Source organism: Hypanus sabinus, chromosome 31 (genome assembly GCF_030144855.1).
Source record: "Hypanus sabinus isolate sHypSab1 chromosome 31, sHypSab1.hap1, whole genome shotgun sequence".
NCBI lineage: Eukaryota > Metazoa > Chordata > Chondrichthyes > Myliobatiformes > Dasyatidae > Hypanus > Hypanus sabinus.
The window spans coordinates 36158631-36172620 of NC_082736.1; the positions used below are offsets into that span (position 1 = coordinate 36158631).

Here is a 13990-nt window from a genome sequence, read left to right on the forward strand (position 1 = left end):
TAATCCAAATGAAACAATGTACAGGGAGGAGGTCAAACACCTAGAGAACTGGTGCAGCAACAACAACTTGATGCTTAATGTCACCAAAACCAAGGAGATGATCGTCGATTTCAGACGGTCTCAGCCTGAGCACACACCCCTCAGCATCAGCGGCTCCACAGTGGAGAGAGTGGAAAACATCAAGTTCCTTGGGGTGCAGATCTCGGACAATCTCTCCTGGTCCAGGAATACCACTGGGATTGTGAAACGGGCCCAGCAGAGATTGCACTTTCTGAGGAAGCTTAAACAAGCCTCACTCCCCACTAACATCTTAACTACATTCTACAGAGGCGTGGTTGAGTGTGTGCTGACCTTTTGCATCACAACCTGGTACTCCAGCTGCAGTGCTGCCGACAAAAAAGCCTTGCAGAAGGGAGCAGAGAAGGTTATTGGGGTCTCCCTACCTTCTGTCCAAGACTTCTGTCAGAGTCGCTGCCTCCAGAAGACTCGGTACATCATTAAAGACCCCTCACACCCTCTCCATGAACTGTTACAGGAGCATGTGACACAAACCACAAGGCTACTAAATAGCTTCCTCCCACAGGCAGTCAGACGGCTAAATTGCTGCTTACCTGACTTGGCTTTGGACACTTTTAACTTGCACTGGACACTTATAACTTGATTTTAACTGACATGTGGCTGTTGTGTTTTACTATTTATTGTTGTGTTTACTATTTATTGTTATGATTGCACTTGCCTCTGGGAAACGCTGTCTCATTCTGTCCTGCAGAGCTGATGTATGGTTGGAATGACAATAAAGTTTTTGAATCTTGAATCTTGAACCTGCACAAGTCACCAAAACAGTGCTATGTCTATTAGTGGGCTTCGGCCCTCTCTTCCCCCCCATTCCTGATGAAGGGTCTTGGCATGAAACGTTGGCTACTCTTTTTTCACGGACCCTGCCTGACCTGCTGAGTTCGTCCAGCATTGTGTACGTATTTGCTGTTCGTGGGGTCTTGCTTTGCACAGAGAGCCCCGGCAGACATTACCGTTGAGCAGGGAGTTTCTCCCACCCAATCCCTCTGGACCTGTCAGTCTGTTTTCAGCTCCATCTTGCGGCTATTGCACAGGATGGAAGTAAACTGCAGAGAGTTGTGCTCCACCATGGGCTCTGCCCTCCAGGACACCTTGAAGGAGCGATGCCTCAAAAACGTAGCGTCAATTATTACGGACCTCCATCACCCAGGACATGCCCTGTTCTCATTGATGCTATCAACGATTCAGGAACAGCCTCTGCCATCCGATTTCTGAATGGAGATTGAACCCATGAACACCCCTCACTACATTTTTTCTTTTGTTATTCTCTTTTTGCGTATATGTTTCTTATTGCAACATAGTTTATATTCTCTATTGTAATGTACGGCTGCCTCAAAACAACAGATTTCACGAAATACGTCCGTTTTTATGTAAATAAAACCTGATCTGATTCTGTTGTGGTGGAGGGCCTAGGAACTAAAATACCTCGGCCACTTTGCTTCCCGAGGGCAGGGCGGGAGGGAAGGGGACGGCGGCTGGACATCAACGTCATCAGTTTGCGCCGACACCCGGAAGAGACGTGGCAGCAGCGGCAGTAGTAACAGTGGGAGGCAGAGGCAGCGGTGACGGGCCGAGTGGACGCCATGGGGCTCTGCAAGTGCCCGAAGCGCCGCGTCACCAACCTCTTCTGCTTCGAACACCGCGTCAACGTGTGCGAGCACTGTCTCATCTCCAAGCACAGCAAGGTGGGCCGGTGGGAGGGATCCGGGGTCCCCGTGTGGGAGAGATCCCAGCGGTTCAACACCCCAGTGTGGGAGGGATACAGTGACCCGTGACCCCGTGTGGGAGAGATCCCAGCGGTTCAACACCCCAGTGTGGGAGGGATACAGTGACCCGTGTGGGAGAGATCCCAGTGCTTCAACACCCCAGTGTGGGAGGGATCCCAGCGGTTCAACACCCCACTGTGGGAGGGATACAGTGACCCGTGACCCCGTGTGTGGGAGAGATCCCAGCGCTTCAACACCCCAGTGTGGGAGGGATCCCAGCGGTTCAACACCCCAGTGTGGGAGGGATACAGTGACCCGTGTGGGAGAGATCCCAGCGCTTCAACACCCCAGTGTGGGAGGGATCCCAGCGGTTCAACACCCCAGTGTGGGAGGGATACAGTGACCCGTGACCACGTGTGGGAGAGATCCCAGCGCTTCAACACCCCAGTGTGGGAGGGATACAGTGACCCATGACCCCGTGTGGGAGAGATCCCAGCGCTTCAACACCCCAGTGTGGGAGGGATACAGTGACCCGTGACCCCGTGTGGGAGAGATCCCAGCGGTTCAACACCCCAGTGTGGGAGGGATACAGTGACCCGTGTGGGAGAGATCCCAGCGCTTCAACACCCCAGTGTGGGAGGGATACAGTGACCCGTGACCCCGTGTGGGAGAGATCCCAGCGCTTCAACACCCCAGTGTGGGAGGGATCCCAGCGGTTCAACACCCCAGTGTGGGAGGGATACAGTGACCCGTGTGGGAGAGATCCCAGCGGTTCAACACCCCAGTGTGGGAGGGATACAGTGACCCGTGTGGGAGAGATCCCAGCGCTTCAACACCCCAGTGTGGGAGGGTTCCCAGCGGTTCAACACCCCAGTGTGGGAGGGATACAGTGACCCGTGTGGGAGAGATCCCAGCGCTTCAACACCCCAGTGTGGGAGGGATCCCAGCGGTTCAACACCCCAGTGTGGGAGGGATACAGTGACCCGTGACCCCGTGTGTGGGAGAGATCCCAGCGCTTCAACACCCCAGTGTGGGAGGGATACAGTGACCCGTGTGGGAGAGATCCCAGCGCTTCAACACCCCAGTGTGGGAGGGATACAGTGACCCGTGACCCCGTGTGTGGGAGAGATCCCAGCGCTTCAACACCCCAGTGTGGGAGGGATACAGTGACCCGTGACCCCGTGTGGGAGAGATCCCAGCGCTTCAACATCCCAGTGTGGGAGGGATACAGTGACCCGTGACCCCGTGTGTGGGAGATTCTGATCCAGCGCTTCAACACCCCAGTGTGGGAGGGATACAGTGACCCGTGACCCCGTGTGGGAGAGATCCCAGCGGTTCAGCTCCCCAGTGTGGGAGGGATTCAGTGACCCGTGACCCCATGTGGGAGTGATCCTAGCGGTTCAGCTCCCCAGTGTGGGAGGGATACAGTGACCCGTGACCCCGTGTGTGGGAGATTCTGATCCAGCGCTTCAACACCCCAGTGTGGGAGGGATTCAGTGACCCGTGACCCCGTGTGGGAGAGATCCCAGTGCTTCAACACCACAGTGTGGGAGGGATACAGTGACCCGTGTGGGAGAGATCCCAGCGCTTCAACACCCCAGTGTGGGAGGGATACAGTGACCCGTGACCCCGTGTGGGAGAGATCCCAGCGCTTCAACACCCCAGTGTGGGAGGGATACAGTGACCCGTGACCCCGTGTGGGAGAGATCCCAGCGCTTCAACAACCCAGTGTGGGAGGGATACAGTGACCCGTGACCCCGTGTGGGAGAGATCCCAGCGCTTCAACACCCCAGTGTGGGAGGGATACAGTGACCCGTGACCCCGTGTGGGAGAGATCCCAGCGCTTCAACACCCCAGTGTGGGAGGGATACAGTGACCCGTGACCCCGTGTGGGAGAGATCCCAGCGCTTCAACACCCCAGTGTGGGAGGGATACAGTGACCCGTGACCCCGTGTGGGAGAGATCCCAGCGCTTCAACAACCCAGTGTGGGAGGGATACAGTGACCCGTGACCCCGTGTGGGAGAGATCCCAGCGCTTCAACACCCCAGTGTGGGAGGGATACAGTGACCCATGACCCCGTGTGTGGGTGAGATCCCAGCGGTTCAACACCCCAGTGTGGGAGGGATACAGTGACCCGTGTGGGAGAGATCCCAGTGCTTCAACACCCCAGTGTGGGAGGGATCCCAGCGGTTCAACAACCCAGTGTGGGAGGGATACAGTGACCCGTGACCCCGTGTGGGAGAGATCCCAGCGCTTCAACACCCCAGTGTGGGAGGGATACAGTGACCCGTGACCCCGTGTGGGAGAGATCCCAGCGGTTCAACACCCCAGTGTGGGAGGGATACAGTGACCCGTGTGGGAGAGATCCCAGCGCTTCAACACCCCAGTGTGGGAGGGATACAGTGACCCGTGACCCCGTGTGGGAGAGATCCCAGCGCTTCAACACCCCAGTGTGGGAGGGATCCCAGCGGTTCAACACCCCAGTGTGGGAGGGATACAGTGACCCGTGTGGGAGAGATCCCAGCGGTTCAACACCCCAGTGTGGGAGGGATCCCAGCGGTTCAACACCCCAGTGTGGGAGGGATACAGTGACCCGTGTGGGAGAGATCCCAGCGCTTCAACACCCCAGTGTGGGAGGGATCCCAGCGGTTCAACACCCCAGTGTGGGAGGGATACAGTGACCCGTGTGGGAGAGATCCCAGCGCTTCAACACCCCAGTGTGGGAGGGATCCCAGCGGTTCAACACCCCAGTGTGGGAGGGATACAGTGACCCGTGTGGGAGAGATCCCAGCGCTTCAACACCCCAGTGTGGGAGGGATCCCAGCGGTTCAACACCCCAGTGTGGGAGGGATACAGTGACCCGTGACCCCGTGTGTGGGAGATTCTGATCCAGCGCTTCAACACCCCAGTGTGGGAGGGATACAGTGACCCGTGACCCCGTGTGGGAGAGATCCCAGCGGTTCAGCTCCCCAGTGTGGGAGGGATTCAGTGACCCGTGACCCCATGTGGGAGTGATCCTAGCGGTTCAGCTCCCCAGTGTGGGAGGGATACAGTGACCCGTGACCCCGTGTGTGGGAGATTCTGATCCAGCGCTTCAACACCCCAGTGTGGGAGGGATACAGTGACCCGTGACCCCGTGTGTGGGAGATTCTGATCCAGCGCTTCAACACCCCAGTGTGGGAGGGATACAGTGACCCGTGACCCCGTGTGGGAGAGATCCCAGCGGTTCAGCTCCCCAGTGTGGGAGGGATACAGTGACCCGTGTGTGAGAGATCCCAGCGCTTCAACACCCCAGTGTGGGAGGGATACAGTGACCCGTGACCCCATGTGTGGGAGAGATCCCAGCGCTTCAACAACCCAGTGTGGGAGGGATACAGTGACCCGTGACCCCATGTGGGAGAGATCCCAGCGCTTCAACACCCCAGTGTGGGAGGGATACAGTGACCCGTGACTCCATGTGTGGGAGAGATCCCAGCGCTTCAACATCCCAGTGTGGGAGGGATACAGTGACCCGTGACCCCGTGTGGGAGAGATCCCAGCGCTTCAACACCCCAGTGTGGGAGGGATACAGTGACCCGTGACCCCGTGTGGGGGAGAGATCCCAGCAGTTCAACACCCCAGTGTGGGAGGGATACAGTGACCCGTGACCCCGTGTGGGAGAGACGCCAGCGCTTCAACACCCCAGTGTGGGAGGGAAACAGTGACCCGTGACCCCGTGTGTGGGAGAGATCCCAGCGCTTCAACACCCCAGTGTGGGAGGGATACAGTGACCCGTGTGTGAGAGATCCCAGCGCTTCAACATCCCAGAGTGGGTGGGATACAGTGACCCGTGACCCCGTGTGTGGGAGATTCTGATCCAGCGCTTCAACATCCCAGTGTGGGAGGGATACAGTGACCCGTGACCCCGTGTGGGAGAGATCCCAGCGCTTCAACATCCCAGTGTGGGAGGGATACAGTGACCCGTGTGGGAGAGATCCCAGCGCTTCAACACCCCAGTGTGGGAGGGATACAGTGACCCGTGACCCCGTGTGGGAGAGATCCCAGCGCTTCAACACCCCAGTGTGGGAGGGATACAGTGACCCGTGTGTGAGAGATCCCAGCGCTTCAACATCCCAGAGTGGGTGGGATACAGTGACCCGTGACCCCGTGTGTGGGAGATTCTGATCCAGCGCTTCAACATCCCAGTGTGGGAGGGATACAGTGACCCGTGACCCCGTGTGGGAGAGATCCCAGCGCTTCAACATCCCAGTGTGGGAGGGATACAGTGACCCGTGTGGGAGAGATCCCAGCGCTTCAACACCCCAGTGTGGGAGGGATACAGTGACCCGTGACCCCGTGTGGGAGAGATCCCAGCAGTTCAACACCCCAGTGTGGGAGGGATACAGTGACCCGTGACCCCGTGTGTGGGAGATTCTGATCCAGCGCTTCAACATCCCAGTGTGGGAGGGATACAGTGACCCGTGACCCCGTGTGTGGGAGATTCTGATCCAGCGCTTCAACATCCCAGTGTGGGAGGGATACAGTGACCCGGAACCCGTGTGGGAGAGATCCCAGCGCTTCAACACCCCAGTGTGGGAGGGATACAGTGACCCGTGACCCCGTGTGTGGGAGAGATCCCAGCGCTTCAACACCCCAGTGTGGGAGGGATACAGTGACCCGTGACCCCGTGTGGGAGAGATCCCAGCGGTTCAGCTCCCCAGTGTGGGAGGGATACAGTGACCCGTGACCCCGTGTGGGAGATTCTGATCCCAGCGCTTCAACATCCCAGTGTGGGAGGGATACAGTGACCCGTGACCCCGTGTGTGGGAGATTCTGATCCAGCGCTTCAACACCCCAGTGTGGGAGGGATACAGTGACCCGTGACCCCGTGTGGGAGAGATCCCAGCGGTTCAGCTCCCCAGTGTGGGAGGGATTCAGTGACCCGTGACCCCATGTGGGAGTGATCCTAGCGGTTCAGCTCCCCAGTGTGGGAGGGATACAGTGACCCGTGACCCCGTGTGTGGGAGATTCTGATCCAGCGCTTCAACACCCCAGTGTGGGAGGGATACAGTGACCCGTGACCCCGTGTGTGGGAGAGATCCCAGCGCTTCAACATCCCAGTGTGGGAGGGATACAGTGACCCGTGACCCCGTGTGTGGGAGATTCTGATCCAGCGCTTCAACACCCCAGTGTGGGAGGGATACAGTGACCCGTGACCCCGTGTGGGAGAGATCCCAGCGGTTCAGCTCCCCAGTGTGGGAGGGATACAGTGACCCGTGTGTGAGAGATCCCAGCGCTTCAACACCCCAGTGTGGGAGGGATACAGTGACCCGTGACCCCATGTGTGGGAGAGATCCCAGCGCTTCAACAACCCAGTGTGGGAGGGATACAGTGACCCGTGACCCCATGTGGGAGAGATCCCAGCGCTTCAACACCCCAGTGTGGGAGGGATACAGTGACCCGTGACTCCATGTGTGGGAGAGATCCCAGCGCTTCAACACCCCAGTGTGGGAGGGATACAGTGACCCGTGACCCCGTGTGGGAGAGATCCCAGCGGTTGAGCTCCCCAGTGTGGGAGGGATACAGTGACCCGTGACCCTGTGTGGGAGAGATCCCAGTAGTGATCCAGTGTCGCGGAGATCCGGAGGCTCAGTGTGTTAGGAGACCGACTGTGGTCCAGTTCGTGATTTCACCAGTGATCCAGTGAGTTAGAGGTCACGTTAATGATTGGGAGGTGATCCAATGAATTGGGGAACCAGCCAGTGATCCAGTGTCAAGGGTTAGTTAGGTGACCTTGGCAGTGATCTGTAAGTTAGGGGACCCACTGGTGGTCTAGTTCATGAGGGATCTGGTGTGCATAATGCTGGGAATTTGGCCCGAGTTATAAGTAATGGTTGAATCGGTTAAGAATTTATTCCCTGGAGTGTAGGAGAATGAGAGGAGTGGTATACAAAATTATGAGGGGTATAGGTGGGGTAAATGCAAGCAGGCTTTCCACTGAGGTTGGGTGGGACAACAATCCGAGGTCATGGTTTGAGGGTAAAAGCTGAAAAGTTTAACGGGAACATGAAGGGAAGCTTCTTCACCCAGAGGGTGGTGAGAGTATGGAATGAGCTGCCAGCACTAGTGGTGCATGTGAGCGCGATTTCAACATTAATGCAAAGTTTGGGTGGGTACATGGATGGCTGGGGCACAGAGGGCTGTGGTCCCCGTGCGGGTCGGTGGAAGTAGGAGGTTTAAGTGGTTCGGCACAGACTGGATGGGCCCACAGGCCTGTTTCTGAGCTGTACTTCTCTACGACTCTGTATTTGGAATCAGGCCAGTGGGTCAGGGATTAGCCATCCAGAGTGTGAGGTGTCTGACGGGGATTGTTTAGACCAGCGAGTCAGTACCAGGAGTCCAGCCCATAACTGAGTCCATTGTTAACAGTACTGTTCATCCCGTGAAGGACAAAAAGTGTTTCAGCTGGAGAGAGTGCAAAGGAGATTTATGAAGACTTGAGAAACTGAGTTATGGAGAGAGATTGGGCAGGCTGGGGCTTTATTCCCTGGAGTTTATGGATTGAGGGGTGACCTTATAGAGGTGTATAGAACTATGAGGGACACAGATAGGGTGTCGGAGACTGAGGGGTGACCTTCTAGAGGTGTGTAGAACTATGAGGGACACAGATAGGGTGTCGGAGACTGAGGGGTGACCTTCTAGAGGTGTGTAGAACTATGAGGGACACAGATAGGGTGAATGTGAGCAGTCTTTTCACCAGGGTCTGGGAATCAGGAACCAGAGGGCACGGTTTAAGGTGAGAGGGGAGATACTTAACAGGGATCTGAGGGACAACTTCTACACCCAGAAGGTGGTCGGTATATGGAACGAGCTGCCAGAGGAAGTGGTTGAGGCAGGTACATTCAGAACATTCAAACGACACGTGGATAGGAAAGGTTTAGAACACAGACCATTTACTTAATGTTATTGATCCCTGAAAAAGGTTGAGAATCCTTGATTTAGAGGGATAAGGTTCAAGCATACAGTACTGTGCAAAAGTGTGAGGCACCCTAGCCCTCGATAAGTGCATAACTAAGACTTTTGAACAGGACTGTAGGCCAATGGAACTTTGTTGGCATGGATGAGATGGGCCGAAGGGCCTGTGTTAATGCCGGGTGTCTCTGTGAAACTATATTGGGATACTCGCATGGACTGAACCTAGGAAGGGATCGGAGGGATCCCTGAGGCCCATCTCCGTGGCGGTCAGGCGCACGACGTTGTTGGTGGGAGGGTTGCGCCGGGGATCTGCGGCATTTAACCTGTCTGCCTCCTCCCGCGACAGTGCATCGTTCAGTCGTACCTCCAGTGGCTCCAGGACAGCGACTACAGCCCCAGCTGCCGCCTCTGCAGCGCGCCGCTCGCCGATGATGACACGGTCCGGCTGGTCTGTTACGGTGAGCGCTGGTTTCCCCTGCTCGGCTCTCTCTTTCGCACCGCCTCTCGGGTGCTGAGGCAAGTAGCAAAGGTGACAGGACAACGGCCAGTCCAAACTGCACAGGGAATCATTGCAAGTTTCAAGTTTGTTTAATGCCAGTTCCAGTACGTACACAAGTGTAAAGGAGAACAAAATAATTGAAGGAGGAGTATATACATGAGGAGTAAACATCTTTACGTTATGTCTCCGTCTAAATGTGCAAAGTCCAATTTATAGTAATTTATAGTCAATATTATGTATAACAGGATTGTCAATATAACATTGAAATACAGTTGTGTCCGTGTCCTAGTTACGTGAAATGACCAGGAGACGCAGACAATTCTTCGAGAAGTTTAAACCTTTATTTGCAAACAAAGGCTGAGGCAATCGATGAACTTGTCACCGAAAGCCCGCCGAGCTCCGGTGTACAGCATTCTTTATAGTAATTACTTATCTCAGTTACATTTCGGTCTCATCAGCATACCCAATCAATTTCTAGCTGCATATCATCTATACATTAACTAGTCAATCGCTCTTGCCTAGCTCTCGGTGCGCCTCCAGTATTTCTTTCCAGTTCACATCTTGGGCCTCATTCCTGGCCAAGGTTGTTTCTCCGTCAGCCTCCTTAACCTCCCTCACATTACATTTTCTGCTAGTACCATCCTGTCCGCCACCGTTATCTCTTAATAAACAAAGGCTGAGTATAATACATGGAGTACGTTTCAGCTAATTAGTGCTGCTAGCTAAACAGGTGTTCTTTAACTGCCACAGTATGCAGCTAAGAGAATACAAGGTATCTAGTAAAACAATACATAGCAAAATGTGTCTAGTAAACTAATACATAGTAATATTCAGTACATAGGAGTGATTACATAGTGTAGTAAATAGCTAGTTCATAGTGGTTATATTTCAGGTATATATAGTGATTATGTCAGGTATATTTCTCAATATCAGCAGGAGTTAAGCAGTCTGATGGCCTGGTGGAAGAAGCTGTCCCAGAGCCTGTTGGTCCTGGCTTTTATGCTGCGGTACCGCTTCCCCGGCTGGTAGCAGCTGGAACAGTTTGTGGTTGGGGTGACTCGAGTCCCCAATCCTTCGGGCTCTTTTTACATACCTGTCTTTGTAAGTGTCCTGCATAGTGTGAAGTTCACATCTACAGATGTGCTGGGCTGTCTGCTCCGCTCTCTGCAGAGTCCTGCAATTGAGGGAGGTACAGTTCCCGCACCAGGCAGTGATGCAGCCAGTCAGGATGCTCTCAATTATGTCCCTATAGTAAGTTGGGGGCCCACACCAAACTTCCTCAACCATCTGAGGTGAAAGAGGTGCTGTTGTGCCTTTTTCACCATACGTGAGTGTGTACAGACGACGTGAGGTCCTCGGTGATGTTTATGCTGAGGAACTTGAAGCTGTTCACCCTCTCAACCCCAGATCCATTGATGTCAGAAGGGGTTAGCCTGTCCCCATTCTCCTGTAATCTACAACCAGCTCCCTTTGTTTTTGCAACATTGAGGGAGAGGTTGTTTTCTTGACACCACTGTGTCAGGGTGATGACTTCTTCCCTGTAGGCCACCTCGTTATTATTTGAGATCAGGCCAATCAATGTAGTGTCCTCAGCAAATTTAATTAGCAGATGTGGAGTAACAGTTACCAAATTTTTATTCCGCATCCAATGCAGCACCAAAAAACAAAGTAAGATAAAGAACACAATAAATATGAATACATTAGGTAACTTGTAAGACCATGAGACATAGGAGCATAATTTGGCCCATCGAGTCTGCTCTCATGGCTGATTCATTCTCCCTCTCTGTCCCAATCTCCTGCCTTCTCCCCCGTATCCCTTCTGCCTGAAAAAGAAACATAAAGACCTGGCCTCCAAAGCTGCCTGTGGCAAAGAATTCTCCACTCTTTGACAACAGAGGTTCCTCCTCATCTCCAAATGGACATCTCTATTCTGATGCCGTCCCATCTGGTCCTAGACTCCCCCACTATAGGAAACAGGCTCTCCACATCCATCTATCTGTGTCCTCTGGTCCTAGACTCCCCCACTATAGGAAACATCCTCTCCACATCTACTCTATCTGTGTCCTCTGGTCCTAGACTCCCCCACTACAGGAAACATCCTCTCCACATCCACTCTATCTGTGTCCTCTGGTCCTAGACTCCCCCACTACAGGAAACATCCTCTCCACATCCACTCTATCTGTGTCCTCTGGTCCTAGACTCCCCCACTACAGGAAACATCCTCTCCACATCCACTCTATCTGTGTCCTCTGGTCCTAGACTCCCCCACTATAGGAAACATCCTCTCCACATCCACTCTATCTGTGTCCTCTGGTCCTAGACTCCACCACTATAGGAAACATCCTCTCCACATCCACTCTATCTGTGTCCTCTGGTCCTAGACTCCCTCACTATAGGAAACATCCTCTCCACATCCACTCTATCTGTGTCCTCTGATCCTAGACTCCCCCACTATAGGAAACATCCTCTCCACACCCACTCTATCTGTGTCCTCTGGTCCTAGACTCCCCCACTACAGGAAACATCCTCTCCACATCCACTCTATCTGTATCGTCTGGTCCTAGACTCCTCCACTATAGGAAACATCCTCTCCACATTCAGTCTATCTGTGTCCTCTGGTCCAAGATCCCCCCACTATAGGAAACATCCTCTCCACATCCACTCTATCTGTGTCCTCTGGTCCAAGATCCCCCCACTATAGGAAACATCCTCTCCACATCCACTCTATCTGTGTCCTCTGGTCCTAGACTCCCCCACTATAGGAAACATCCTCTCCACATCCACTCTATCTGTGTCCTCTGGTCCTAGACTCCCCCACTATAGGAAACATCCTCTCCACATCCACTCTATCTGTGTCCTCTGGTCCTAGACTCCCCCACTATAGGAAACATCCTCTCCACATCCACTCTATCTGTGTCCTCTGGTCCTAGACTCCCCCACTATAGGAAACATCCTCTCCACATCCACTCTATCTGTGTCCTCTGGTCCTAGACTCCCCCACTATAGGAAACATCCTCTCCACATCCACTCTATCTGTGTCCTCTGGTCCTAGACTCCCCCACTATAGGAAACAGGCTCTCCACATCCACTCTATCTGTGTCCTCTGGTCCTAGACCCCCCCACTATAGGAAACATCCTCTCCACATCCACTCTATCTGTGTCCTCTGGTCCTAGACTCCCCCACTATAGGAAACATCCTCTCCACATCCACTCTATCTGTGTCCTCTGGTCCTAGACTCCCCCACTATAGGAAACATCCTCTCCACACCCACTCTATCTGTGTCCTCTGGTCCTAGACTCCCCCACTATAGGAAACATCCTCTCCACATCCACTCTATCTGTGTCCTCTGGTCCTAGACTCCCCCACTATAGGAAACATCCTCTCCACATCCACTCTATCTGTGTCCTCTGGTCCTAGACCCCCCCACTATAGGAAACATCCTCTCCACATCCACTCTATCTGTGTCCTCTGGTCCTAGACTCCCCCACTATAGGAAACATTCTCTCCACACCCACTCTATCTGTGTCCTCTGGTCCTAGACTCCCCCACTATAGGAAACATCCTCTCCACATCCACTCTATCTGTGTCCTCTGGTCCTAGACTCCCCGACTATAGGAAACATCCTCTCCACATCCAGTCTATCTGTGTCCTCTGGTCCTAGACCCCCCCTCTATAGGAAACATCCTCTCCACATGCACTCTATCTGTGTCCTCTGGTCCTAGACTCCCCCACTATAGGAAACAGGCTCTCCACATCCACTCTATCTGTGTCCTCTGGTCCTAGACTCCCCCACTATAGGAAACATCCTCTCCACACCCACTCTATCTGTGTCCTCTGGTCCTAGACTCCCCCACTATAGGAAACATCCTCTCCACATCCACTCTATCTGTGTCCTCTGGTCCAAGATCCCCCCACTATAGGAAACATCCTCTCCACATCCACTCTATCTGTGTCCTCTGGTCCTAGACTCCCCCACTATAGGAAACATCCTCTCCACATCCACTCTATCTGTGTCCTCTGGTCCTAGACTCCCCCACTATAGGAAACATCCGCTCCACATCCACTCTATCTGTGTCCTCTGGTCCTAGACTCCCCCACTATAGGAAACATCCTCTCCACATCCACTCTATCTGTGTCCTCTGGTCCTAGACTCCCCCACTATAGGAAACATCCTCTCCACATCCACTCTATCTGTGTCCTCTGGTCCTAGACTCCCCCACTATAGGAAACATCCTCTCCACATCCACTCTATCTGTGTCCTCTGGTCCTAGACTCCCCCACTCTCGGAAACAGGCTCTCCACATCCACTCTATCTGTGTCCTCTGGTCCTAGACCCCCCCACTATAGGAAACATCCTCTCCACATCCACTCTATCTGTGTCCTCTGGTCCTAGACTCCCCCACTATAGGAAACATCCTCTCCACATCCACTCTATCTGTGTCCTCTGGTCCTAGACTCCCCCACTATAGGAAACATCCTCTCCACACCCACTCTATCTGTGTCCTCTGGTCCTAGACTCCCCCACTATAGGAAACATCCTCTCCACATCCACTCTATCTGTGTCCTCTGGTCCTAGACTCCCCCACTATAGGAAACATCCTCTCCACATCCACTCTATCTGTGTCCTCTGGTCCTAGAACCCCCCACTATAGGAAACATCCTCTCCACATCCACTCTATCTGTGTCCTCTGGTCCTAGACTCCCCCACTATAGGAAACATTCTCTCCACACCCACTCTATCTGTGTCCTCTGGT

At 53.9% G+C, this 13990-nt stretch overlaps 1 protein-coding gene across 1 annotated transcript in view; it reads left to right on the forward strand.

Moving 5' to 3' along the window:
- The first annotated feature begins 1575 nt into the window (after nt 1–1575).
- zfpl1 (zinc finger protein-like 1) overlaps nt 1576–13990 on the forward strand; it is a 43162-nt gene continuing 30747 nt past the window's right edge. Inside the window, exons 1-2 of the mRNA XM_059955428.1 lie at nt 1576–1760; nt 9083–9194. Of these exons, the coding sequence (XP_059811411.1) occupies nt 1659–1760; nt 9083–9194 (214 nt within the window). The 5' untranslated portion in view covers nt 1576–1658. The remainder of the gene's footprint in view (nt 1761–9082; nt 9195–13990) is intronic.